Source organism: Cnephaeus nilssonii (assembly GCF_951640355.1).
Source record: "Cnephaeus nilssonii genome assembly, chromosome: 14".
NCBI lineage: Eukaryota > Metazoa > Chordata > Mammalia > Chiroptera > Vespertilionidae > Cnephaeus > Cnephaeus nilssonii.
Genome location: NC_137085.1, coordinates 4,488,112 through 4,515,690, shown reverse-complemented (window position 1 = coordinate 4,515,690; position 27,579 = coordinate 4,488,112). Strand labels below are relative to the sequence as shown.

The 27,579-nt window shown below is 61.6% G+C and overlaps 1 protein-coding gene across 1 annotated transcript; it reads left to right on the top strand.

Annotated features, from left to right (window-relative positions):
• Positions 1–159: 159 nt before the first annotated feature.
• On the top strand, positions 160–26,581 carry USP20 (ubiquitin specific peptidase 20). Its single transcript, XM_079789667.1, has 25 exons — positions 160–192; positions 5,299–5,396; positions 6,558–6,654; positions 7,515–7,568; positions 9,860–9,922; positions 10,251–10,382; positions 10,553–10,649; positions 11,093–11,162; positions 12,201–12,314; positions 13,776–13,854; positions 17,150–17,585; positions 17,893–18,033; positions 18,339–18,454; positions 18,630–18,802; positions 19,251–19,345; positions 19,986–20,019; positions 20,229–20,274; positions 21,018–21,198; positions 21,328–21,454; positions 21,873–22,042; positions 22,122–22,203; positions 23,071–23,179; positions 24,042–24,144; positions 24,775–24,846; positions 25,307–26,581. The coding sequence occupies exons 3-25, from the start codon at positions 6,574–6,576 to the stop codon at positions 25,465–25,467; spliced, it is 2,736 nt and encodes a 911-aa protein (XP_079645793.1). The 5' UTR covers positions 160–192; positions 5,299–5,396; positions 6,558–6,573; the 3' UTR covers positions 25,468–26,581.
• The last annotated feature ends 998 nt before the right edge of the window (positions 26,582–27,579 follow it).

Sequence of the window (27,579 nt, the reverse complement as noted above, 5' to 3'; positions counted from 1 at the left end):
GGCCCCGCCCCGAGCCCTCCTGGTTCCACCCGTCTCTCACAGCCCACATGACCACGCCCCATCGGTAGCGTAGCCATCTCCCGATTGGCCAGCCGAGGGGGAGGAGGCGGGGCGAAGCCGGCCTGGCCCCGCGACCCTGCACAGCTCAGCCTGTTTGACTGACAGGCTGCGGTGGCGCGGTTGCGAAGGCAGGTGAGTTTCTGGCTGCTGTCCGCTGGTGCAGGGGGCCGGGCCCCTCGGCGCTGGGGCGACCCCGGCCCTGCTCCTGGCCGGCGGGGGCCTGGCCCTGCCAAATGCGCTCAACGCCGCGGCCAGGTGATCGGAGACCGGGAACCCCCGCCCACCGTCACCCTCTCCCCTCCTCCGGCCGGCGCCCAGGGGGTCCTCTGGGGTCCGGTCGGCCCACATCGATTCCCAGGGGACTCGTTGCTTCTCCAGGACAGGGGACGCCATCTCTTTTATTCTGCCAGGGCCTGACCCAGCGTTGAAAGCATGCGTGCGGCGTCTCGGGGCGCTGACTTTTATTTCCCCTGGGTCTGGGCCCTGACATATTTTTTCCTTTAGGGACAAAAGATGACCACTTATTAGTGGTGGCGAATTAAAGTCCCACGCCGATTGCCCCGCTAAAAATGACCCCCCGCCATTTCTTCCTGAGGAGATGCACGTCTGATGCTTTGAACCCACTGATGTTTTGTGGTTTTTGTTTTTTTGGGGGTTTTTTTTGAGGCTTAGGGCTCCTCCTCCGGTGTTTGCCAGCCCTTGACCTTAAGGGGCCTTGTTTTCATCCTTTGTCACTAGGACTGTCGCTCTGCCCTTGGCCCCTTCTACCCCAAGATGCTGTGAGAATTAAGTTTATTTCAAATATGGGCATCAACAAACGCCCATAGGAAATAACTAAATGCATAAGTAGTGGCTTAGAAGGCTTCAGGAACCCCTTAAATAGTAGTTGTCCTTTTCTCATTATAGCGCTTTCCTTTGAAAGCGCTCACTATGTGGCAGGTACTGGGCTAAGTATTATCTCATTGAACTCTCCCAACAGGCCTATGAAGTCGGTTCAGTTATCTTTCATTTTGCAAATGAGAATCTAGGGTTCAGGGAGGCAATGCGTGCCTCAGGTGACACAGCGGAAGGTGGAGCAGGGGTCAGCGTAGCCCACCTCTGCAGGCTGTGCACAGGAGCGCTTCAGGGAATGTTTGCTGCAACTGCTGTGGTTGCCGCCCATTGGCTGGGGGGAGGGGGAGGGTGCTGATGGAGGCTGTTTTTGGTTCCCTCTTCTCGAAGGCCATTCTGAAGCTGGGCAGCATTTCTGGAATGCCTTACTTTTTTCTGGAACAGCCTCCTCTAAGATTGTTGTTCTCGTCCCTGGACCGAGACAGATGCACTCAGGACTTCTCAGAACAGCCTTTTGGCTTTGACCAAAAGCTGTTTAGTAGCTGTGTGGCCTCCAGCCAGTTACTTTACCTCTCTGAGCCTCAGTCATTCTTCCTTTAGTGATGGAGATGGAGATGGATTTAACTTCCAATATTGCCCACCCCCAGGGTGGTTCTGAGGATTTCGTGAGGTCTGTTAGTATCAGTTCAGTACGAGGGCCTTTCGGGCAGGAGCAAGGTGCAGGCAGGGGCTGGGTGGGCAAGGCCCATGAGGGTCACTGGAGGTGTGTGGGAATCAGGACTTGCCCGAGGCAGGAGGAGGCTGACTGTTCTGCTTTGAGAGCCGGAAGTATGGTGGCCTCTCAGCGAGTTGAGACTGGGTTAAAGGAAGGAAGGTATTGAGGATTTAGGGAAAATGGAGTTGCTTGGAAGTCCACTGGAGAAAAGAGGGCAGGAGGGAGAAAAAGGGTACTTGTTCCGAGCGGCAGAGGGGTGCAGGTGTGTGGGGTGAGGGATGGCTCATGGGGTGAGGACCAGGTTAGGGGGTGTCCTTGTGTTGGTGGGGGGCTTGGCAGCGTCACCTTTCCCGTCCTGAGGAACTTGGCTCCTGGCCGGGAGGAGGATGTAGCCAGAACCTCCAGGAAAATGATGAGTAATGGGCACCTGAGGCCTGGCCTCGGCAGCTGGTGCCAGGCCCGGATGTACCGCCTGCCAGGCTGCGTCCCTGGGGAGGCACTTCCCCCGTCACTCAGTGCAGGCCCCGGGGGGGCGGGGGGGGGGGAGAGTGCCTGCCCTCATTCAGGACCAAGCGCCTTGGAAGCCTCGCCCGGCCCTGAATGGGGGGGCTCGCTGCAGACGTACCAGCCTGCCTCCTTTCCTCCCGCTCCCCATCCCCACGGGGAGAGGCAGGCAGCTCTGGTGGGTCAGGAGGGAGCGGTGCTCTGGGTCGCTGTGGTGAAGGTGCCACCCCTCTGCCTGGCATTTTGGGCACCAGCTCTGGGGCAGGCACTTCACTGACTCCCAGCAGCACAGCCGACCGGCTGCTCTCAAGGGGGCCTGTTCCCACCCTGGCTGGTGTGGCTCAGTGGATGGAGCATCGGCCTGTGGACTGAAGGGTCCCGGGTTCGATTCCAGACAAGGGCACAGGCCTGGGTTGTGGACTCAATCCCCAGTAGGGGGCGTGCAGGAGGCAGCCGATCAATGATTCTCTCTCATCATTGATGTTTCTTTCTTTTTTTAAAATATATATTTTATTGATTTTTTTATAGAGAGGAAGGGAGAGGGATAGAGAGTTAGAAACATCGATGAGAGAGAAACATCGATCAGCTGCCTCCTGCACACCTCCTTTTGGGAATGTGCCCGCAACCAGGGTACATGCCCTTGACCGGAATCAAACCTGGGACCCTTGAGTCCGAGGGACAACGCTCTATCTACTGAGCTAAACTGGTTAGGGCAAGAAAAAAGGAATCTTTTAAAAGCCTCTATTTTGAGAAAACGATTAAACCTACAGAAGAGTTAAAAAAAAGTTAATAGAATGAAATCCCATTCATACCCTTCATCTAGATTCACCAATTATTAATATTTAGCCCTATTTACTCTATATCTGTCATATACTCATTATCATCATCATCATTATTATTGCTGATTCATTTAAGAGTAAGTTGCAGGTATCATGACTCTTTACCCCTAAATATTTCAGGGGCAATCATCTTCAACCGAGGACATTATAATATATAACCAGCAAACAGTTCCTGTCTTCAGGAACTTGAACGTTCATATAATACCATATTAGTCTGTTAGGGCTGCCATAAAGTACCACAGACGGGGTGAGCTAAAGAACAGAAATGTATTTTCTCACAGTTCTGGGGTCTGGAAGTTCAAGATCAAGGTGTCAAGAGATTTGGTGCCTGGCCAGCATGGCTCAGTGGCTGAGTGTCGACCTATGAACCAGGAGGTCACGGTTTTTGTTTGTTTGTTTGTTTGTTTTTCGAACCCGGGACCCTTCCGTCCGCAGGCCGACGCTCTATCCACTGAGCCACACCGGCCAGGGCGAGGTCACGGTTTGATTCCTGGTCAGGACACATGCCCGGGTTGCAGGCTCAGTCCCCAGTGTGGGGCATGCAGGAGGCAGCCAATCAATGATTCTTTCTTGTCATTGATGCTTCTATCTCTCTTTCCCTCTCCCTTCCTCTCTGAAATCAATAATATATATATATATATATTTTTAGAGAGAGAGAGAGATTTGGTTTCTTCTGAGGCCTCTTTCCTGTGCTTGTTGTCGGCCACCTGCTTGCTGTGTTCTCACAGGGTCTTTCCTCGGTGCCTCCTTGTGTGTCCAAATTTCCTTCTCTTAGAAGGATACCAGTCAGACTGGATTCAGGCCACCTCATTTGAACCTAATTGCCTCTTTAAAGACCCTGTCACCAGATAAGATTACATTCTGAGGTGCCGGGGGTTAGGGCTTCAATATGTAAATTTTGGGGGGTACAATTCAGTCCACAGCAAACACTATCATCTAGTACCTAACCCATATTCAAATTCGTCAGTTGCCCCGCTAATACCCTTTACCTCGTTAACCCAGGTCCCAATTTTGTCCTGTCTCTGGAGCCTTCTATCTGGAACAGTGTCTCCGCTGCGCTGAGAAAGGGAATCAGGTTGTCTGTCGGAAGCAGACAGGCTGGCTGCCTGGGGACGGGACAGCTGTTGGCTTCACTCCCTGGGGTTCCGCTTCCTGGCTTTGCTTTGATGTCAGAAGCTCTAGGAGGTGAGCTTGGATCTTAGAAAGCAGCCGGGAGAATCAGAACCGCCACGCACCAGTCACCTGCTGTGTGTCACACTTGACATTTCTTGGCGGGGCTGGTCGCCCGGGTGCCCTGGGCAATGGAGCCCCAGTGAACAGCTGATGGAAGGTGCCCCTTGGCACGTGACTGACAGTCCGACCAACCCGGTTCCTGATTTCCAAAGCGTGATCGTAACACGAGTTACGGTGCTAAATGTTTCTTGAGCTTTCTTTTTTTAAAAAATTGATTTCAGAGAGGAAGAGAGAAGGAGAGAGAGAGAAAGAAACATCAGTGGTGAGAGAATCATTGATCGGCTGCCTCCTGCAGGCCCCACACTGGGGATCGAGCCAGCAACCCGGGCAGGTGCCCTGACCGGGAATCGAACTGTGTGTGACCTCCTGGTTGATAGGTCGATGCTCAGCCCCTGAGCCACGCCGGCCGGGCTTTTTTGAGCATCTTGCTGTGCATATAAATGCAAACTCGGAGCCACCCTGAACATCCACGGGATCAGAAGTCATTGCCCTTCTGTGCACCGTCTCACCGCCCTCCCAGGAACCCTATGGCTGCCTTTGTCCCACTTCGTGGACGAGGACACTGAGGACAGTGATTTCTCTAGAGACACACAGCTTGCAAGCGATGAGAGCCAGGACCCGGAAGCAGGGCTGGCCGTCTCTATCTCCGTCCTCTCTGTCTCCCTCTTTGAAGTGCCTGCATCGGGAAGGCTGTGGCCCAGCCAGGAAGGCAGCAGTGGTGTCGTGTGCCTGTAGCCTGTGGTTCAAGCATGTCAAACTCGCATTCCGCGGGCCGCATGCCTCGTTTATTTGGCTCGTGTTAGCCTTTGAGTTTGACATGCTTGCTGTGGTTGCTCAAGACTTGGGGGTCAGGGGTTCTGAGCAGCACAGGGTCGTGCTGGGAGGCTCAAAGGATGATCGGAGGGTCCCAGAGGCATGTGCAGAGGGACTGAGCCTCCCCCCCTGGCAGCCACAGGGAGCAGCAGTTGGAGAGGCCCCTGGCCCTCTCCTGCAGACCCTGGAAGGTGTCTCCGCTCAGAATCGCAAAGGCCAGGCCCAGCAGTGACTGGTGAAGGGGTCGGTGCTGAGTGACCTTAAAACAACGGAGCCACCTGAAGTGCCCGGTTTGTCCCCCAGGTTCCCGCCAGAGGCCTCGCGCTCCAGCCCACCACGGGCGGCTGTCGACAGAGAATGTGGAGGTCGGCTGCTTCTTGGGGGTGTCGCTGTCCGCAGAGGTAGGCCCCAGGCTCCCCCACTCAGGTGTGCCCTTAGGCACAGGCCAAGGAGGGAGGTGGGTTTTTCTTTTTAGGTAAAATAATGGAATGGTGTTTACGTTTTTCTTTTTTGAAGTCCTCTTTTAGAAAAACAAACACGAATGAAATGATGTGATATCTGAGGCTGAGGAAGCAGAGAAAGCTGGCCGTGAACTAGTTGTTGAAGCCGGGTGGTGGGCCCGGGGGAGTGCATTGTGCGCTAGTTCTGTCCATTTCCGCCCGGGTTTGCATTTCCAGTAAGTTAGGGAGAATGAGAGTTGGGGCCTACGAGTCCGACGGACTTGGGCTTTAGCCCTCCTACCTGTGAGGCCCGGACAAGGAGGAGCCCCTCCCTAGCCTGTGAAACTGGGCTGACCACCGCCTCTGAGATTGCTGGGGAAGGTTTTGGATTTTTTTAAAAAAAAAAAAGGTGTTGTTTTTTTTTATTATTGATTTCAGAGAGAGAGAGAAAGAGGGATAGAGATAGAAACATCCATGATGCTCCTGCAACCCCCCTACTGGGGATCGAGTCTGCAACCCGGGCGTGCGCCCTGACCTGACCAGAAATCGAACCATGACCTCCTGGTTGAGTATACGTCGATACTCAAGCACTGAGTGACGCCAGCCAGGCGCTGGGCAAGTTTTTGAGGAAATGACGCATGGGAAGCTTAGTCTGGTACCTGGTATCTAATCCGCACCAGCAGCTCCTGTTCGGGCTGGGAGTCTGAGACGCCGGGCCGACCATTTGGGAGGGGCCTGGGGTCCACCTCCCTCCAGTGGACACAGGGCCCTGCCTTTCATTAAACCAGTCCCAGCCCCCTCAGTGGGCCACATCTTGGTGTGTCTGTAGCTCAGTAGCACAGCCAGGAAGGTGGCATCAGTACAACCCGCAGGGCTGACTGGGCTCTCAGCTCCTCACACAGCCACTGTGAGGGTCCCAGCAGCCAGGGGGAGGTGTTCTTTTCTCCCCACTTCCCAGCAAGGAGAGTGAGGCTCGGAGAAGTTAAGTAGCTCCCTCGCTCGCCGGCTGATGGTGTGGCTGAGCTGGGACTCCAGGCCAAGGTCCTGCCCTTAACCACTGGCCTCCCCGCCTCCCTTTGGCAGTGGCTGCCGTGTCTAACCTGGGACTCTGTGTTCCTGTAGGTGAGACCAGGCCAGCATGGGGGACGCCAAGGACTTTTGCCCTCACCTGGACTCCTTAGGGGAGGTGACCAAAGACGACTTGCTGCTCAAATCTAAGGTAAAGGCCCCGACATGGTGGGGCCGAGGCCCAGCTCAGGGCCTCTGATTTCTGGGGACAAGCGTGCCTGAAGCAGCAGCAGAGCGGCCTTCCCACCAGCCTCGCCCGTCTTCTGTCCAAGAGGCAAGGCTGGCGTCTGCTCGGAGGCCTTCCCGGCGCCTTCCGAGGCCGAGTCCCAGCGGCCGTCAGCCGCCCCCTCCCAGTCCATCTGGGAGCACGGACGCTCTGTCCATTTGCTGCCGAGCCCATGCCACTTCGCTGGCATCCCATTAACTGGGACTGAGCTCCATGATCATGGGGGTGGGGGTGGGGGTGGGGGTGAGAAAGCCTGCAGCTGGCTGGCTGAGCGCTCAGCCCCAGTCCACGCATCTGTTACTCAGGCCAGAAGGGGAGACACTGGTAGACAGGGAGAAGGCTCCGTCACCCGGACCACCAGCCACCTGGTGTTTTCTGGGGACAACAAAGGCATTGGTGGTCTCATTTGTTCCAGACTCTGCGAAGTCACAGGCGTGCACAGCCCCGACCACCCCTTTTCATGGAGCCCAGAGCCTAGATGGGAACCAGGGAAGAGTGGAGGGGTGATGGGATTGCAGAGTCAGGGGTCAAAGGTTCAAATGGTATCGCAGAACGTGTCTGCAGGCACATCGTAAAACACAATTCCAACGCTGAGGTGTAAAATGGGAACCGGATCTAGACGAGGGGGCTGCTGAGGGTCCTCCCGAGGCAAGCAGGGCCTCCGAGCCCAGGCCTGTGGGGCTCGGGAGTCAGCAGAGGCCGGTGTGTGCTCCCCAGCTGAGCGGGCCGGGCTCCGGGGGTCTCCACGGCCGTCACCTCTGCTGCTTCTCCTTCCTCCCTCGCAGGGAACCTGTCAGTCGTGCGGTGTTTCTGGGCCGAACCTGTGGGCCTGTCTCCAGGTAAGGGCTCCCTGCGGGTGCCGGGGCGTGAACATCCGTCCCCCATGCAGGTCCTTGGGCGGGGACACAGGGCGTGGATGTCTCAGGGGCGGGTCCCAAGCTAAGAGAGCCCCAGAGTCAGCGAGTCCCTGGCTGGCTGCCTTGGCAGCTATTAAAAATGACAAGAGGGGCCCAAGCCGGTGTGGCTCAATGGATAGAGCATCAGCCTGTGGACCAAAGGGTCCCAGGTTCAATTCCGGTCAAGGGCACATACCTCCATTGCAGGCTCCTTCCCGGCCCGGGCCCTGGTCAGGCATGTGCAGGAGGCAACCAATCAATGTGTTTCTCACATCCATAGTTCTCTTTGTCTTCCCCTCTCTTCCACTCTCTCTAAAAATCAATGGAAAAATATCCTCGGGTGAGGATTAAAAAAATGAAATTAAGGAAAAAAAAGATAAGAGGGAAAAGCAGGTGGGAGAAGATTCTGGACCAGACAGTCCTGTCTGCATGAGAGGCAGGATTCTCCCCGTGCAGCTGCCGGTGAGCCTTGCGTGGGCATCTGGCTCGGGGCCCTGGCACTTTTAGTAGCAGCCCGTCACATACAGCGGGGCCCCAGACACCGATGACGGTCCGCCGCGTGGTGTTGGGGTGGAATTTGGGGAGGCGATGCCTGTGATGGGCTTAGCAGGGTGTGTGGCCGTAGACAGTATCCAGTAAAACCTGGTCGTGTTTGATTATTATTGTTTATTAAAGAGACTAACAGTTTTCATTATGGAAAACGGTATTGAGTTTCCTCAAAAAATTAAATATGGATCTGCCATTTGCCCCGTGATCCCACTTCTAGGGATATACCCCAAGAAACCCCAAATACAAGTCAGAAAGAATGTATGCACCCCTGTGTTCATAGCAGCGTTATTTACAATAACTAAGATCTGTTAACAGCCCAAGTGCCCATCAGTAGACAAATGGATAAAAAGATGTTGTACATGTCCACCATGGATTACTAAATAGCAGTAAAAAAGAAGGCTCTCTTACCCCTGAGACAGCATGGAGGGACCTGGAGAGTATCATGCTGAGTGCAGTAAGTCAGGCAGAGAAAGACAAGAATCACATGATCTCACTCACATGTGGAATCTAATGAACAAAATAAACTGATGAACGGAGTGGATCCAGGGACATGGACGCATGGAACAGAGTGCAGAACCTCGGAGGGAAGGCGGGGGAGGGTGGGTGGGTGGGAGGTAATCAACCAAGGACCTTGTGTGCATAGATGCATGGCCCGTGGGACGGACAGTAGGGTGGCGGAGGCCTGGGGAGGGCAGTGGGGGTGAGCTGGAGGGGGCCAATGGGGAAAAAAGGGGACATATGTAATACTTTCAACAAAAAAGATTTAAATAAAAAACAAAACAAAGACAACAGTTTTCAGTGGGTGGTAGAATTATGGGTACTTTTAACTTTTTCTCTAATTTTGTAATATTTTTCAAAATTTTTACACATATGTATTTTAAAATCATACTAAAATGACTATTACTTAAAGTTTCTTTAAAATAAATACAAGTAGGAGGAAAAAGCAGCTTGAGGGGTGAGAACAGCTCAAGTCTTCCCAGAAGACAGGGTCCCCTTGGAACTGTAGCCACTCAGCATAAAGTAGATTGTGGGGCCTGGTCTGGGCGCCAGGGCGGCGGGGGGCGGGGGGGGGGGGCGGGGCGGGAGCAGCAGGAAGTGGGAGACACGGTCCTACCTCCTGGGAGCCCCAGTCCCCCAGAGAGACAGGTACAGAACCGCATCTGGAAGTCCCCAGCCTGTGCAGGGCTGACCCCGGGGGACACCCCCAGGCGCTCCGGAGGGGAAGCTGCCTCCGCTGGGTGCAGGCCCCGTGGAGAGGTGCTGGGCTGGGCCTTGGTGGATGGAGAGATTCGGGAGAGGAGAGGGCACGACCCAAGGCAGGGTCATCGGGGCCATGCTGGCCACACGGCGGGTTCCTAGGACACACTGGGCCCCACCGCCTCCGCCATCCAGCATCCCCCCCAGAAATGTGGGTCCCAGTCACCGGCCCTTCAGGAGTGTGATGGACAGGGGCATGTGGAGGCAGAGAGGGTCTGAGCCCAGGACTAGCTGTGGCCCTGCGGGGCTTTTTGTGGGAGCGCAGTAGCCCAGGCGCCCTGCCCGCCTCCCTCAGAGACAAGGCCATTCGGGGAGCTCGAGGGTGTCCCCGTGTTCCTGCAGGCAGGGCCTCCCTGTTGGGCGGAGGTGGGGGACGCGGCTGGTGCACCCTCTTGGCCAGCCCCACCCACTCTCCTCCCCTCTCCCAGGTGGCCTGCCCCTACGTCGGCTGCGGAGAATCCTTCGCCGACCACAGCACCATCCATGCGCAGGTGAGTGGCGGCCGGGGCAGGGGCTCGCGGTCAGACGGCCCAGAGCTCAGAGCCAGCCCAGCCGCCTCCCAGCTCCCCTGCCCGCTCTGGGCCTCCGAGGCTGTGTCTATAAAATGGGAACGATCACAGTGAATACGCAGGAGCTAATGCGGTGCCCGCTCATGCTGGCTCGGGCAGCCCCGCATTCCTGCTGGAGGGTGAGCAGACCCGGCTCCCGGCCGCTGTCCCCACGGGGCCTGTGCTGAGAGCTGAGATCAAGGAGGCCCCATGCGGGCCTGGCTCCTCCGGCCAGTGCCTCCCGGGCCTGATTTTGGATCTTGCCTTCCAGGCACAAAAGCACAACCTGACCGTGAACCTGACCACGTTCCGGGTGTGGTGTTACGCCTGCGAGAAGGAGGTGTTCCCGGAGCAGCGGCTGGCGGCTCCCCTGCCGGCCGCCTCACCCCGACTCTTCGAGCAGGTGAGGGGTGCCGTGGGGTCCCTTTGGTTGGTTACACGTGTTGAGGGCGTGGCTGTGTGACCCGGCTGGAGGCTGGGCGGCTGGACTTCTTTCTCCGGGGGCACATGGGCCTCCCCCTCACCCCTCGGCCCCCTCACCCCTCTTTCTCTCTTTCTGGGTCTTGCACTCAGGACTCTCCGCTGCCCTCCCACCCTCTGAAAGCCGTCCCCATTGCCGTGGCCGACGAAGGGGAGTCCGAGTCAGAGGACGATGACCTGAAACCTCGAGGTAATGGCCCCAAACTGGGGTGCTTGTGGGCCGGGCCAGGCCGCCGCTCTGGGCAGGGTGCGCGCACCAGGCATGGGCCGAGTGTCGGACGCCGCATGGCGTGCTGGCTTCCCTTGGCGTGCAGCCACCAGCCAAGTCCCGGAGGCCCAGCCCTCCTGCCCCGTCTCCTCATGTGGCCCCGGGAAGGCGGCCCCTCTGCACGGCCAGTGGCTGGACTGTGCGGGCGGCGGGTGGGCGGGCGGGGGCACAGTTGTCCCGTTTGATGCACTCAGGTCATCATAGCTGGTGAGCAGGAACCACATTAACTTACTTGGCGGACTCTGGGGGGGAACACCAGCCCCGTGTCCTCCTCTGGCGTCCCGGCGGCTCATCTCCGTGTGAATGTGCGGGTTCCAGGGCCCGGGGGGCAGGCGCTCACCCCCTCCCCTGCACGTTGCTCCCAGGCCTCACGGGCATGAAGAACCTGGGGAACTCCTGCTACATGAACGCCGCCCTGCAGGCCCTGTCCAACTGGTAGGTTGTCCCCGCCCCTGCGAGGGGCCGGAGCTGTGCCCGGGACCCCGGAAGTAGCAGCAGCAGCCCCCAAGCTGTGCTGCATATGCCCGCGGGCGCCTGTATATGGATACACATCAAAACCCCTAAAAGCAAACGAGCACCCCTAAAAACACGCACGCACTGTGACCCAGTGACCCCGCCACTGAATTCAGGGAAAGGAGGTAGCAGATGTGGAGGGAGGGGTGTGGGCAGGACGCGCCTCGCCCTGTGGTTTACTGGGAACAACTTAAAGGTCCGGGGAGTCTGGGAGGATGTGCCCCGTCTTTGGAGTAGCTGTCTTCACGTGGGAGGGTTCAGGTCGATGATCATGGTTTGCTGATCCGTGTTTTCTAGTTTTTCTTCGGGGAATGTCTGCTTCTTGTGGAATGAAAGCAGTTTTAAAAGCGTAAGGAAAAGGGGGGTAGGGAGATGTCCTCAGGCTCAGGAAGTTTCCAGAGAGCGGGTGACGGGAGGGGCAGGTGCCGCTGCTCTCTCACTCACACAACCAGCCCTAACGTGGGGGCTCCCCTCCCCTGGGAGAGGAAAGGGCTGCATGAGTCCGCCAGGGCCGCAGAGCGGAGTGCCACCGGCCAGGGGCTTAGACAACTAGACAGCGGCACGCTGTTCCCCCTCCGCGCCGAGGCCGCACGTCCGAAACCGAGGTGTGGGCAGGGCTGGCTTCTCCGGGCCTCTGCCTGACCTCCCGAGACGGCTCCTCCCCGAGGGCTGCTGCCTCCAATGCCCGCTTCTCAGGAGGGTGCCAGTCACCCGGGCCAGGCCCACCCCATGACCTCGGCTTCACGGAATCACCTCTGTAAAGACCCTCCAAATACAGTCACCTTCTGAGGCGCGGGGGTCAGGACTCGAGCATAGAAATCTGGGGGGACCGATCCGGCCCACACCCGGTGGGATCCTTCTCATCGTCTGCCCAGGAGGCTCTGGCCTCTCCTCCCAGCTTTCTCACCGATGCCCCTCTCCCCTGCCTCTCTCCCCTGACCTGGCCACCCCCCGTCCCAGCCCTCCACTGACCCAGTTCTTCCTGGAGTGCGGCGGCCTGGTGCGCACGGACAAGAAGCCCGCGCTGTGCAAGAGCTACCAGAAGCTGGTGTCCGAGGTCTGGCACCGGAAACGGTGAGTGACAGCCCGGACTGGGGCAGCTGTGTAGGGCCGGATCGTCTCTCCGCCGCTGCAGCGAGCGCTTCCTAAGCACTCGGCCCTCCTGGCACTTGCCACCTCTACCCCCAGCAATGCTTAAGGTAGCCCCTCGAGGCGGAAGTCATCGCCAGCTATTTCACACACGGGGGAAGCGGAGGTTCAGAGAGGTTGAAATAGCTTGCTCAAGGTCACAGCTACGAGAGATGGAGCTGGAATTTGAACCTGGTGCCGATCCAGCCAGCAGCCACTTTTCACGTGTGTGTGCTGAGGCCCAGACACCCATCATGACCACCTAGGTCTCAGCCACGACTGCACGTGGGAAGGATCCTCATAGGTGGCAGCGGGCACTTTAGCTCCGTGAAATGAACTTAGAGGCCAGAAGCTTGGATTAGACCCGTTTCTCCAGAAAAAGTCAAAACCGGAAATAATTTAAAATGAGAGCAGAGAAATATATTAAATATAGAAGCAGATGACAAAGCAATATGATGCAAAAGTAAAAAAATACATATAAAACAGAAAAAAACACAAAGCAGTATGATGCAATACAACTCCAATGTTGTAAGAAGCCACGTTTAAGTATATACATTGAATATAATTTTGTATATGTATCTACTTTCACAGGAAAATCTAGAAACCTTAATGTAGCTATCCCTGGGTGGTCATGTTTCCTTGTTAGGCGTTCCTAAAGTTTCAGATTTTTCTGTTTTTGATACTGTTCAGTTACGGTCCACATTCAGTGTTACATTAGCGTCAGGTGTACACATAGTGCTCAGGCCCTTACATGACTTAGCGTGATCCCCTGCCATCCCCAGGCCCGCCTGCACCACAGCTACTGAGGACAGTACTGACTGCCCCTGTGCTGTCCCCGCGTCTCCAGTAACACACACGTTTTACTTCTGCAATGAGAAAAACCACGGTAGGTATTTGGAATGAAACAGCTTTAAAGCAGGCTTGTCATGGACTAGCGGGACTCGGCACCTTCCAGACAGGAGCCCTTTGCCTGATGTAGCTATGACTTGATATTTTCCTTCTTCTTGTTTTTAAAAATATATATTTTTATTGATTTCAGAGAAGAAGGGAGAGGGAGAGAGAGAGAGAGAAACATCAATGAGAGAGAGAATCATTGATTGACTGCCTCCTGCATGTCCCTCACTGGGGACATGTGCAACCCGGGCATGTGCCCTGACCGGGAATAGAACCATGACCTCCTGGTTCATAGGTCGACGCTCAACCACTGAGCCACGCCGGCCGGGCGACCTTTTCCTTCTTGACCGCGGAGATGTGTGAGCCTGCTGGGGCTCCTGGCGGGTCACCGCCCCCCAAAGGCGTGGTAAACCCCTCCCTGAGTCTGGCCCCCACTGCTGGCCGCCTGTCACCCCCTCAGGGGATGGGGAGCCCAGGCAGGCCACCGGCACTAATGGTCTGGTTTTCCTACAGCCCAAGCTACGTGGTTCCCACCAGCCTGTCCCACGGGATCAAGTTGGTCAACCCGATGTTCCGAGGCTACGCCCAGCAGGTAGGCGTCTGAGCGGCCCGGGGACACCCAGGGCCGTTATCCACCAGGCCTGGCTTTGAAGCCGAGACCAGCGTGGAGAGCGCGGCAGAGGCCGAGCGCTGTGGGTGGGTCCTCTCGCCGCTGAGCCCTCCCAGCAGCCTGCTGCCATTCTCCCCACACGGCCGCTGGGGAGACTGAGGCTCAGGGCCACACACCTGCCCGGGTTCCACGGCTGGTACGTGTGGAGGGGACTTGGGCGCAGGCGGTCTAGCTGCAGAGTCCGCCTCAGCCCTGCGTTCAAGGGGCACGTGGCTGCTCCTTTCCCGAACCTCGGGCAAGGTATTGTTTATTAAAGTAAACAGTCGATTACACGTTTTGTAAATCCAAAGAACCCCTTTGAGACCGATATCTTCTATTGCGTAAAATCACGGGACCACGATGCAGCGGAATGGCCCTGGCTGGTTTGGCTCAGTGGATAGAGCATTGGCCTGGGAAGGATCCCGGGTTCAATTCAGGGTTTGATGTTTCCTTTTTGTTTTTTTAATTTTTTAAAAATTGATTTCAGAGAGGAAGGGAGAGGGAGAGAGAGGTAGGAACATCAATGATGAGAGAGAATCATTAATTGGCTGCCTCCTACAGACCCCCCACTGGAGATTGAGCCTGCAACCCAGGCATGTGTTTGATCGGAATCGAACTGTGACCTCCTGGTTTATAGGTCGACGCTCAATCACTGTGCCAGGCCAGCCTGGCTCATCATTGATGTTTCTTTTATTTATTTTTAAATATAATTTTTTAAAAATATACATTTTTATTTATTTCAGAGAGGGAGAGAGAGATAGAAACATCAATGATGAGAGAGAATCATCGATTGGCTGCCTCCTGCACGCCCCCTACTGGGGATTGAGCCCACAACCAGGGCATGTGCCCTTGACTGGAATCAAACATGGGACTCTTCAGTCCTCAGTCTGGCACTCTATCCACTGAGCCAAACCAGCTGGGGTTCATCATTGGTATTTCTATCTCTCTTCCTCTCTGAAATCAATAAAAATGTACATATTTTAAAAAATGACAAAGCAGAATGCAGCCACATACATACCTCAGCCCTGAGCCGGCGGGGGTCCAGGTCCCGGCCCCACAGCTGGGCTTTCACCGCTGGGCTTGCCAGTGGAGCTGGACTTGTCTGGCTGCTGTTCCTGCTGCCCGAACGTGGGGGCCAGAAACAGCAGCGGTAAGGGAGGGGTGCCTTCAGACCACCCGCCCTGCCGCTCATCCCCTCCCAGGGTGAGGGCTGCTGGGCCTTCCTCTCCTCACACCCTCAGCTGTTCGAACGCCAGGCTCCTGACTGGGGAGCCCGTGCTGCCTGAACTCCACCTCTCTGGAGAGTGATGATGTCCACACAGCGATCAAAGCCCAGCCCCTGGTGGACGGGGCTGCAGGGCCGGGACGCGCTGCGCATGTGGGCCTCGTTGTCGGGCTCTGTGGGCAGAGAGGGGACTGTGCTGGGCCAGGGCAGCCAGCACCTCCTAAAGGGGCCGAGGCATTGGTGAAGTGGTCACCGTAGGTACAGCCCTGCGAACCCCCAGCGCTCTCCGAAAGGGGCCCTGCCTCACCCCAGGGAGTAGGGAAGGCGCCGAGGCTCAGGGAGGTCTGCAGCTCGCCCAGGTCACACAGCACATGGCGGCAGGGGTGGGATCAGGCCTCGCTGAGCCGTCCCATCCCTCGGGGCACCCTCCTGCTGTCCAGGCGCGGCCTGGCCCTCGGGCTCTCCGCGAGGACCCGATCCACCGGAGCCGGGACAGTTCTGAGTCTGAAGCGTAGACGCACGGAGGGCTCTCGTGGCCGGGGTGCTGCCACGCTCCCGTGGCTTGAGATTTTGGCACCGAGCACTTGTTAAAAGGAAGGGCAGTAGATGGCGTACGGAGGGCCTGCTTAACCTCCCAGTGCCCGACACGTCTCCTCCCTCCGAATGCGAGGCAGGTGGTGTTCGCTTCTCTGATCTCTGAGTTTGGCATTTTGACCAAGGAAATCCTTGTCCAGCCCTCCCTTCCCTGCTGGAGCCGGGGAATGAGGCCCCTCCCAGGTCCCACGTGAGGCTTTGGGTGCTGGGCTGGGTCTGGCCACCGCGTGGCGCCCGCCTTATTAAAGCACCTCCTGTGTGCACGCTGCTCGGCAGGGCTCAGGGCCAGGCTGTGCCAGGGGCCTTCCTGCCCTGGCTTCCCGCTGGGCTGGCGACAGGATAGAAGCGTGAATACTGTGATTGGAGACCTGAAGTGACAGCTTAGTCCCAGTCTTGCCTGGGTCTGCGGGAGGTAGATCCTGTCCTCCTGCTGCAGGGAAGGCGGGGCCGGGGCAGGACTGGGAGAGCAGGGAGGGCGGGGCCTCGCAGGGAGGGCGGGGCCGGGGCAGGACTGGGAGCGCAGGGGAGGCGGGGCCGGGGCAGGACTGGGAGAGCAGGGAGGGCGGGGCCTCGCAGGGAAGGCGGGGCCGGGGCAGGACTGGGAGAGCAGGGAGGGCGGGGCCTCGCAGGGAAGGCGGGGCCGGGGCAGGACTGGGAGCGCAGGGAGGCGGGGCCGGGGCAGGACTGGGAGAGGAGGGAGGGCGGGGCCTCGCAGGGAAGGCGGGGCCGGGGCAGGACTGGGAGAGCAGGGAGGGCGGGGCCGGGGCAGGACTGGGAGAGGAGGGAGGGCGGGGCCGGGGCAGGACTGGGAGAGGAGGGAGGGCGGGGCCGGGGCAGGACTGGGAGAGGAGGGAGGGCGGGGCCGGGGCAGGACTGGGAGAGGAGGGAGGGCGGGGCCGGGGCAGGACTGGGAGAGGAGGGAGGGCGGGGCCGGGGCAGGACTGGGAGCGCAGGGACACCAGAGGCCTGGCCTGCAGGTGGTGGTGCTCCCTGCGGAACTCAGCTGAGCCCTTGTGTGTCCCTGTCACCTTCCTCTTCCATGGGCGCCCCGCCTGCCCCAGTGTCCCCTCCTTTAAGGAGCAAGGTGACCCCACTGGTTAAACGTGACACCTGTGCTCCCCAGCTGAGTGGGAAGCAGAGCGACAGGTGAAGAGCCCCAGCCGGGAGCCAGATGGATCTGGGCTCTGCCACCTGACAGCTGCTGCGCCACGGGGAGGCCCAGCCGCTCCGAGCCTCCGTGTGCTCAGCAGAAGGGGGTTAGGACGGTGCTTCAGACGCCACTGTGAGGGGCCATCAGCGCACCTGCCCAGGGCGCAGCGGGACGGGCCAGAGGAAGCGCCTGGCGGCCTCGTCAGAAGCAGCAGGCGCTGGGGCAGGTCCCACCCGGGAGAGCCCTGGTGACGCGGCCCCTGGTTCCAGGACACCCAGGAGTTCCTGCGCTGCCTGATGGACCAGCTGCACGAGGAGCTCAAGGAGCCGGTGGTGGCGGTGGCCGCGGCCCTGACGGAGGCCCGGGACTCGGACCTGAGTGACTCCGACGAGAAGAGGGAGGGCGACCGGAGCCCGTCAGAGGACGAGTTCCTGTCCTGCGACTCCAGCAGCGACAGGGGCGAGGGCGGTGGTCAGAGCCGCGGCGAGGCCGGCTCGGCGGAGGCAGAGCTGCTGATGGGCGAGGAGACGGGCCGCGCCATCTCGGAGAAGGAGCGGATGAAGGACCGCAAGCTCTCCTGGGGCCAGCAGCGCACGAGCTCCGAGCAGGTGGACGAGGACGCGGACGTGGACACCGCCCTGGACCCCCGGCCCCCGGCGGCTCAGCCCCCATCACCACGGTCCGCCAGCCCCTGCCGGACACCAGGTACCAGCCGGCCGCTCAGGGAACCACGCCGTTTGTCCAGCACCTACTGTGCGCCAAGCACTGCCACGCTCGGTGTCCCCACCACCCTGGGGGGTTTTCTACCACAAGACCCAACTTCTGGGTGAGAAATGGGCTAAATAATAGGTCCAGACTCATTTAGCTGATAAAGCTGGCGTGGAATTCAGAGCCTGCCCTGGAGCCCTGCCCTTGGGTGGGCACAGACGGGGGACCCACGGCGGTTCAGGCCTCAGTCCCTTTAGGAGGTGCTGGCTGCCCTGGCCCAGCACGATCTCCTCTCTGCCCACAGAGCCCGACAACGAGGCCCACATGCGCAGCGCGTCCCGGCCCTGCAGCCCCGTCCACCACCACGAGGGCCACACCAAGCTGGCCAGCAGCCCTCCTCGCGCAAGCCCCGTGAGGATGGGCCCGGCCTACGTGCTCAAGAAAGGTGTGGAGGGCTGGCGGGAGGGCGGGCAGCGGGCAGCGGGGCTGGGAGTGGGAGTCCTGCCTGTGGCCGCCGGGTTCGAGCCTTCCTTGCTGGGCTGGGCTGGGCTGTGACTCTGAACCCCCCACCACCACTGGGACCTGAGTGGGGGAGCCCCATCGTACAGACCATGACCAGGCGCCAGGAGTGGAGTGCAGACCTCGTCATGTGACGCAGGGATTGGACCCCACGTCCTGGCCAAGCAAGCCTGAGACAGTCCTGGCGCCAGGCAGGCCCGAGGGCTGGACCTAGCTCCTCTGTGCCCGCAGCCCCGGGGCCGAGCACGGGCAGCCGGCGGCGGAAGGAGCAGCGCTACCGCAGCGTCATCTCCGACATCTTCGACGGCTCCATCCTCAGCCTCGTGCAGTGTCTCACCTGTGACCGGGTGAGCGCCCTGCGCCTTCAGCAGCCTCAGTGGTCCCCGCTGGGGCAGGGCTTGGGGAGCAGGCCCTCTGCCTCCCACCTGCCCGCCGGTGGCTGGGACTCTGTGCAGACTCCGCTTGGTCTGAGCAGGGCGGGATTCTGGAAGGTGGAGACCAGGCTGACCTTTGACTCCACAGGTGTCCACGACGGTGGAGACCTTCCAGGACCTGTCCCTGCCCATCCCGGGCAAGGAGGACCTGGCCAAGCTGCACTCGGCCATCTACCAGAACGTGCCGGCCAAGCCGGGCTCCTGCGGGGACGGCTACGCCGCCCAGGGCTGGCTCGCCTTCATCATGGAGTACATCCGACGGTAAGCCCACGCCGCTCTCCGCTCTCCGGAGACGCGAGACCGCCCCAGCCCCGCCTTCCTGGTCCCAGCCCGGGCGGCCACAGACCTTAAACAGCAAAGCCCAGGTGTTTGTAGGGATGAGGGCGGAGTGCAGAGGGAGCTGGAGGTGAAGGATGTGTGGGAGTCAGCTAAGTGGGGAGTGTCCCTGTCCACGCTGGGATGGCCCTTGGATTGGAAGGCAGGCAAGGACAGGCGTGAGCAAGGACGGCCAGCGTGGTCGGGGCCCCCACAGATGAGGGAAGCGAGGCTCAGGGCGCGATGAGGCCCGCTCCCAGGACCCTGCGCCGCTGGCTGATGTCCCAGGTGCCTGGCTCCACGCCCTGGGTCATGATGCTTCCGCCCGAAGGTCCCCACCTCTTACCCTGCTCAGGCCCTGGTAGCACCCGCCACCCCTTGTCTGTCCCCATAGGTTTGTGGTGTCCTGTACCCCCAGCTGGTTTTGGGGGCCGGTCATCACCCTGGAAGACTGCCTGGCTGCCTTCTTTGCTGCGGACGAGCTGAAGGGTGAGTGAGCGGGCTGGCGTGGGCGGGGTTGCTGGGCAGCATCCAGTTCGAGGTTTCTGGGACTCGCCCGTCAGCATCCCACCCCTGCCCGCCGGGCTGGGCCTGGGGCTCATGTCCCCAGTCCCCCACCTGGTGGCCCTTAGGGGTCCCCCTGTTTTCTCTCCTCACCAATCTGGTGGGTGAAGGCAGTGCCGCGCTCTCATCCTGCATTTCCTTGACTATTGCTGAGCGTGAACTTGGTTTTTGCAAGGATCTCAGCTGTTAGTATTTCCCGTTTCTGTCCTTTTCCTGTTTTCCTACTGAGCCTGGCCTGGGCCTCCAGGCCCCTGTTGAACAGGAGCTGATGGGCACCCTGTCTCAGTCCTGACCGTGGAGGAAGCTTTCAGCTCTCCCGTGGAGCCTGGTGTTAGCTGTGGGCTGGGCGTAGGTGGCCTTTCTGCGTTGAGGCTGTGCTCCCTCGGCGCCCAGTTGGCTGGAATCCGTTACATGAAAAGATGGGCACTGCCCTCTGTGAGGCGGCGTTCTGTGCCCCTGAGGACCCGTGGTCTTACCTTACCCTCCGTCCTGTGGAGGGAGGGCATCGCCTGGTGCATGCTGCCTCTCATTCCCCGCCGACCATGTCGGCCTTCTCCCGCCCTAGGTGACAACATGTACAGCTGCGAGCGGTGTAAAAAGTGAGTGTGTGGTCCTGGGCTCCTCCCGCTCCCCTCTCCACCCTCTGTGGTCGGTACCCGCTCCACACGCAGCCCCCGGGCTCCCCAGGCGGTGCCATCCTGACCTCGCAGCGGTGACGGGGGAGGGAAGGGGAGGGGGGCGGGGTGCTCGTCCGGGCCCTCAGCCGCCCCTCAGGGCCGTCACCGCCTGTCGCCTGCTCTCCTCCCAGGCTGCGCAACGGGGTCAAGTACTGCAAGGTGCTGCGGCTGCCCGAGGTGAGAGGGACTTGACTTGCGCCCTCTCCGCCCGCCATGCCCGCCGGCCTCTCCGCTCACTCAGAGGCTGTGTGTGAAGGAGGCTGGGCGCATGGCGGAGGGGCCTCCCGGGGGTCTGGCAGATGGGCAGGGCTCACCCTCACTCTGTCACTCGCACCCTCTGTGTGGCCTCACTCCTTCGTCGCCACGAGGCAGGTGTAGGGGCGCCGAGGGCACCGCCGAGTAGGCAGCTGTGCGGGCGGGGACCTGGCCGGCGGGGGTCCGGAAAGGCCTGTCTGCATGAGCCCCGAGGATGTGGGGTGTCGCCTCGGGGAGGGAGAGTGGGGCAGGGACAGGCGGGCAAAGCCCTGAGGCAGGAGCGGGCAGGGCCGAACCCAGGGAAGCCCGTGCGGCCGGGCAGGGGAGTGTGGCCCACGCGTGGTCCGGCGGCGCCGAGGGTCCGGAGCCTCTGGAGAAGCCTGCCCCGGCGCTGCCAGCGGACCTGGCCCAGAGTCGGGGAGGCAGCTGCCAGGGACAGCTCCCGCGGGCGGCACAGCGCCTTCCTGGGGAGCCGCCCGCTCGCTCCGCGCAGGGCCTCCCATCGGCAGTGGGCACCGCGGCGCCGGGGCCTCGGGGGCTCAGCCGCCGGCTCTCCTGTTTCTACTTGGATGGCAGGACCTGAGCGGGCACAGCGGGCCCTGTCAGGGGACCAGGGGGACGGGCCCTGGTCGGCCCTGGAATGACCAACACTCCGGCTCCCCCAGATCCTGTGCGTCCACCTGAAACGCTTCCGGCACGAGGTGATGTACTCATTCAAAATCAGCAGCCACGTCTCCTTCCCCCTCGAGGGACTCGACCTGCGCCCCTTCCTGGCCAAGGAGTGCACGTCCCAGATCACCACCTACGACCTCCTCTCGGTCATCTGCCACCACGGCACGGCGGGCAGTGAGTCCAGCACCCCATCCGGCCCGGCCCCGCCCGTTCCCCCCCCCCCCCCCCCCCCGCGCGGCATCTCCTGGTGCCCGCCCCGCCCCGTTCCCCAGGGCACCTGTAACCCACCTGCCTCTCCCGCAGGCGGCCACTACATCGCCTACTGCCAGAACGTGATCAACGGGCAGTGGTACGAGTTTGATGACCAGTACGTCACCGAGGTCCACGAGACGGTGGTGCAGAGCGCTGAGGCCTACGTCCTCTTCTACAGGTGTGTGTGCGCCTGGGCGGGTGTGCGCCTGGGGGGGCGATGGGGGGGCCTGGGGCCTGGACCTCGTGCCCTGCTCCCCAGGGCTTGCTGGGCCCAGTGTGGTGGTGAAGCCTGAAAGACTTTTAAGGCCCAGGGGTAAGAATTCACGTTTTTAAGAAAGAGCCCCCTGGCTGCGGGGATGTGGGGAGCCGGAGACGGTGGGTTTGGGTCTTCTGTGTGGTCCCCGGGGAGGCGATGGTGGCCAGGACTCTGGCAGGGCTGGTGGGCGGCTGAGATGTGACAGATCGCCGAGGGGTTCGGGCGGTCAGAGTCAGGAGGCCAATCCGGGAGGGGGCTGCCTCTGAACAGCCCTGGGCGGGCATGGCTGTGCCCCCGGAGGGGACCCCAGGCGCAGCGGCTCCTGTCTCCCCACTGCCAGGAAGAGCAGCGAGGAGGCCGTGCGGGAGCGGCAGCAGGTGGTGTCCCTGGCCGCCATGCGGGAGCCCAGCCTGCTGCGCTTCTACGTGTCCCGGGAATGGCTCAACAAGTTCAACACCTTCGCCGAGCCGGGGCCCATCACCAACCACACCTTCCTCTGCTCCCACGGAGGTGAGGGCCTTCCCGGCGGTCGGGGTGCAGGGCGGGCGGGCCGAGCCCCCACCTCTCACTCCCTGCGCCTTCCCCGCAGGCATCCCGCCTAACAAGTACCACTACATCGACGACCTGGTGGTGATCCTGCCGCAGAACGTGTGGGAGCACCTGTACAGCAGGTAGGGAGCCGAGGCCGCCCCTTCCAGGCAGCGCCCGTGTGGGCCGCGGGCAGCGGGGCAGGAGAGGGGAGCGGGCGGGCTGCCCAGGCCCCCACACCGCCCGGCAGATGGCATGGAGCCTGCCAGGGCTGCCCTTGCAGCTGTCTGCACCGAGAAAGGCCCACCGGTGGGCACCAAACTGGCTCTACAGAAGCGAGCACATTGGCACTCTCACAGGTAGTCCTGCGGGCGCCGCTGCAGGGCAGCTGGCCGGTCCCTCCCCCACCCGTGCCCGGCTCAGGTGGCCCAGGGCTCGTGCTGCCCGGGCCTTCCGGGTTCAAGTTCATCAAGACCAAGAGCCTGTGTCCCTTTGAGGACCTGCCCAGGCCCAGGTCCCCCTGCAGCCGGGCCGGCAGGACGTGCCATGGCCTGGAGAGAGGGTCAGACGGGGTGGAAGGCAAGGCCGAGGGGTCCTGGCTGCCCAGCCTCCTGTTGGACTGGCTGAGCCCCCTCCACTTGCAGTCAGTGCAGACCCTGCCCTGTGGGTGGGACAGAACCCCACAGGGAGCTGCGCCCCAATCCTGCGGGACCCATGCTCCTACCTGGAGCCTGCCTCAGGTCCAGCCGGGCCGGCTCAGCCCCCACAGCCCCTGCCCAGTGGCCAGGAGAGGAAGCGGACTTTGGTGTGGCCTTTGTGACGCCCCGGCCTGGGCAGGCGCCCTGCTGGGGACTGTGGGCACGCTGGCACATGGAGTGAACAGACTGGGCCAGGGCACCCAGGGAGGAGGGCTGGCCAGCGGAGAGCAGAACCCACTCTCCGGGCCTGCCCCCCGACACCTCCCTCAGGGTTGCGTGTTTCTCTCTGCCCCTCCCCCCTCCCCCCCGCAGGTTTGGGGGCGGGCCTGCGGTGAACCACCTGTACGTGTGCTCCATCTGCCAGGTGGAGATCGAGGCGCTGGCCAAGCGCAGGCGGATGGAGATCGACACCTTCATTAAGGTGCATGCAAGGGTGGGGGGCGGGGAGGGGGTAAGCCGGCCTCCAGCCTCCGCTGGGTCATGTGGGGACTTGAGGACAAGCCAGGGGCCCTGCGTGGAGGCTGTGCTCTGTGGGGGATCATAGTGGCCGAGGCCTGGCCCACATCGAGGGCCTTACTGGCAGGGGGCTTGGGTGTAAGTTCAGGCCCATCTGCCTGGTGTACTGTGAAGCAGCTGGTGAAGGAGCGAGGTGCTGCTGTTTGGGGCTGGATGGTTCTCTCTCTCTCTCTCTCTCTCTCTCTCTCTCTCTCTTAATATATGTTTATTGATTTCAGAGAGGAAGGGAGAGGGAGAGAGAGAAACATCAGTGATGAGAGAGAATCATTGATCGGCTGCCTCCTGCATGCCCCCCACTGGGGATCGAGCCCATAACCCGGGCATGTGCTCTGACCGGGAATTGAACTATGACCTCCTGGTTCATAGGCTGACGCTCAACCCCAGGCCATGTCGGCCGGGCTGGGTGGGTCTTTATTGTGGGGGCTGTCAGAAGAGGGGGCTCGGGAGCCTCTGTCGTGCAGCAGTGGAGGGCTGGGCAAAAGACGCGGCAGGACCCCCTGCCCGTGGCCATGGAGACAGGATAGGGTCGGAATAGTTCACGAGCGAGCCAGTTCTGTTGGGTGGGAAACAGCCTCGGCCACGTGATCTCAGCTGCGATTTTCAAGAGTGTGATCGGCCGGCCTCCGAGCAGCCGGTCGCGGGACGTCCATCTTCCTTGGACATCTGGGAGTTTACGTCTCCTACTGAGTATCTAGTGTGTGTGGGAGTGAAGCTGGCTGGGCAGGTGTTGGGGTGTCCATGCTGACCCCCCTGCGCCCCCCGCCCAGCTGAACAAGGCGTTCCAGGCCGAGGAGTCGCCCGGCGTCATCTTCTGCATCAGCATGCAGTGGTTCCGCGAGTGGGAGGCCTTCGTCAAGGGCAAGGACAGCGGTGAGTCCAGGGGGCTCCGGCGCCCGCCGGGCAGGGCCTGGGCTGCGGGCCGCGGGGATGGGCGTGTCCGGGGAGGAGGAGGCCCCGGAGGCTGCGCTGGCCCTTTAAGTGCCCCCCCCACCCCCCGCTCCCGAGGGAGCAGAGAAGGCAGGTGCTCCCGCAGCCGTCCTGCCCCCACTGCCCGGGGCCGGGCCCTGCTCTGCCCCTTCTCCCCGCCTCTCCGGCTGATGCCTGAGGAGGCTGCCGCTCCCTCCTGCCCGCCCTTCCTTTGGGGGTTCTGTTACCCTAACTCAGAGCTGGGGAGCCTCTTCTGCCAAGGGCCAGTTGGAGATTTATAATGCCCTTCGCTTAATGTGATTCACTTAACATAACGCTGGGTCAGGAGCGAGTGCGGGTCCCAGGAGGTCCCTGTGCGGCCGGGGCCTCCCAGCCGCCTGTGGGTGAGCATCTGTGCCCCTAGCCCTCACCTGAGAGCTCACACTGGACCCGGGCCAGGATGGCTTCCGGGGGTCCCAGGGGTGGAGGCACACCATGAGGCTCGCTCTCACCTGTCTGGGGAGAGGCGCGGTGGAGGCGGCACGGGGTTCTTCCCGCTGGGCAGCGCGCTGAGCCCGCGCCGTGTCACCTCAGAGCCCCCCGGCCCCATTGACAACAGCAGGATCGCGCAGGTGAAAGGCAGCGGCCACATCCAGCTGAAGCCGGGTGAGTCTCCCGGCAGCCCCGCTCCCCGCCCCCCGCCCGCGGGCTGTCAGGCCCGTCCTTCCCCCAGCCCCAGCCCTGCGTCTGCGTCAGGCCAGGCGGCCACCCCCGTCCAGGCCCGGCCAGCAGATGGGCGGAGGCCCCAGCCTCCGTGTGGGTCCTCGAGGCCCCTCCCCACCTCCATGGCCCTCTGCTGGCCTCCCTGCCTGCCCTTCCTGTGGGCCCCACCCCCCGGGAGCCGGGGCCACGCAGGCAGGTGCCCGGGTCCTCCGAGAACCGATGTTGTGCTAGAAACCCCCGAGGCTTCCACTCCGCTTTGCACAGAAGCCCGTGGCCGCCCTCCCGCCCCTGGGGCCTGGCCCTCCCGAGCCCCCACTGCCGGGAGGGACTGTGGCTCCATGGGGGGCCCAGGGGCTCGGGTGTGAGGGTGACACCCGCGCTGACAGGCACCTCCTGGGCCCAGGCGCCGACTACGGGCAGATCTCCGAGGAGACCTGGGCCTACCTGCACAGCCGGTACGGCGGCGGCCCCGAGGTCGCCATCCGGCAGGGCGTGGCCCAGCCGCCGGACCCGGACAGCCTGCACGGGGAGCAGAAGATCGAAGCCGAGACCCGCGCCCTGTGACCTCCGGGCTGCTCTGCGAGCCCCTCCTTCTCCAGAGACCCCCCATGTCCCTGAGCCCGGGCCCCTGAGCACACCTCCCAGGAGGCGCTTGGAGGACCCTGGAGGGGCCCTGCCTGTGCCCCCCTCCCTGGGAGGGCGAGTTTGCCCTGGAGGAGAGGCTGCCGAGCCCAGGTGTGTTAGAGGCAGAGCGGTTGGTCCCAGTGCGACGCTGGGATGGGAGTCCACGCCCTCGGGCTGGTCCACACCGCGGTCAGCGGGTCTTCGTCCCGGACCTGCCCACACACTCCTGTCACTGGTCCCCAACCCGCCTCCCGCAGCGGAGGCCCAGCTTTGGTTCCGCGCTCTCAGCCGCGTGGCTTTGGGACAGAGGGTCGGAGAGGCTGCGGCTTCGTGGGCATTTCCCACGGTGCCTGGTCTGGGCCCCAAGGCCCGAGCAGAGGGGAGCCGAGTGCCCGCCTCACCCCGCACCTCCCCGCGGTCAGAGAGGCTCCTGAGTGCTGGGCTGCTCTGGGTGGAGACTCGACTCAGGAGGGGTGTGTCCGAGGCCGCTGGCCCCCGCCCTGCGCTGTGAGCCGCCCCAGTGGCTGGACTCGCCCCCAGGAACCGGTGGGGAAACAGATGCTCTCGCTGCTGTCATTTGCTGCTCATGCAGCTCCCAGGGGCGGCCAGGAGAGAAAGGCGCCCTCCCGCACCCGCCCAGCGCCAGGCCCGGCCGGAGGTGTGGCCCGGGAGCGTCCTCTGGGTGCTGAGTGAGGCCGCTGCACCCCGCACCTCCAAGCACAGCTTCCATGGAGGAAGCAGCTGGGCCAAAGTGAAGTGGGGGGAGGGCGGGTCCTGGGACCAGAGCCCCCAAATACTGTGGACTTCAGTCTCCGAAGCAGCAGGTGTGGCGGAAAGCCCAGCGGGCAGAGATCGCAGAGCAGCCCCCGTTGGGTTTCTGGGCGTTTACCCCAGTGTTTTGAGAGCTGCTACTGCACCACGGGGACCCCCCACCCCAGGGCCACGGCGCGTGTTGCCCTGTGTGTGACACGGAGCTTCCGCGGTGCGGGCTGGAAGCTGGCCCACGTCTGTGCGTGTAGTCTGTGTGCGAGATGCATAATAAATCACCCGTGTTCCCACAGCCCTCGCTGTGTCTCCGTCACGGGAGGGAAGCCTGAAGCCCGCTGTGTGTGGGGGGGAGGGGCGGGCATCCCCGGTGACTGACGGGACGGACACGGGACACGGACACGGACACAGGACGCAGGAGGGGTTTTGCCTGGCTCTCACGGCAGAGAGGCTGCAGGAGCGAGAAGGCAGCGCCCGTCTTTCCCGGAACCAGCCCGGCTCCAAGGAGTGGGCCCGCGGGCCGAGGGCGGGGACAGGCCACACACCCGCAGGCTGGGCCCCTCCTGGCGCCGCCCCCTCCCGGCCCCCGAGGGCCCCTGCCCGGGCACCTTTCCTGGCCTGGCGTCCGCACAGGGAGCTCGGACAGTGAGCAGTGCTGAGTCTAGTCCCCGCGGGTGGGTGGGTTGGTTTGTATTTTGGGGGTTCAGGGGAAGAGAAGGCCTTGGGGTGCTTGTCTGTTCCTTTAAACTTTACGTGAGATGCTATCGGGCTTGCATGTGCAGAACGCTCACCCCAGGAATGAAAGGTGGCAGTGCCCGGTATGCACCCGCCAGGCCTGAGAAGCCAGCCCTCGGAGCACCGGCCGCCTTCCCACCGCGGGGTCACGCCTGGCCTCGCGCCCTTCACCCCTCAGCTCCCTTCCTTCTCCCACAGCGTGTGCCTGAGCGAGAGCTCCGGCTCTGCCCACACCTGAGCGTGCGTGTGGGACCCACGGGCGTGTGTTGGGTTCGGCTCTTCTCGCTGAACGTGGAGGATGAGAATGGAAACGTGTTGTCTGGGGGCCTGAGTGGTTTTGGGGGTTGGAGACGTTTGCTTATTCTACAGGAAGGTGAGAAAGAAAACTAGGCACCAACTGGCCTTAAAATGTCCCCTACTGTTTTCGCTTAAAATACCCTGCTCTCCAGTGGCTCAGCCAGACTCAGCGGCGGGAGCCCCAACACACACAGGAGCCTGCGGCTGCTCAGCGCACAGACCTCGGTGACAGGAAGCGTGGGCCGGGCCTTCTCC

What these genes read in the sequence shown, in the direction of transcription:
- USP20 (XM_079789667.1), top strand. Translation starts at nt 6,574, where the DNA reads ATGGGGGACGCCAAGGACTTTTGCCCTCACCTGGACTCCTTAGGGGAG. An exon ending in ACTTGCTGCTCAAATCTAAG is followed by an intron (nt 6,655 to 7,514) that starts GTAAAGGCCCCG and finishes CCTCCCTCGCAG; the next exon opens with GGAACCTGTCAGTCGTGCGG. An exon ending in CTGCAGGCCCTGTCCAACTG is followed by an intron (nt 11,163 to 12,200) that starts GTAGGTTGTCCC and finishes CCCCCGTCCCAG; the next exon opens with CCCTCCACTGACCCAGTTCT.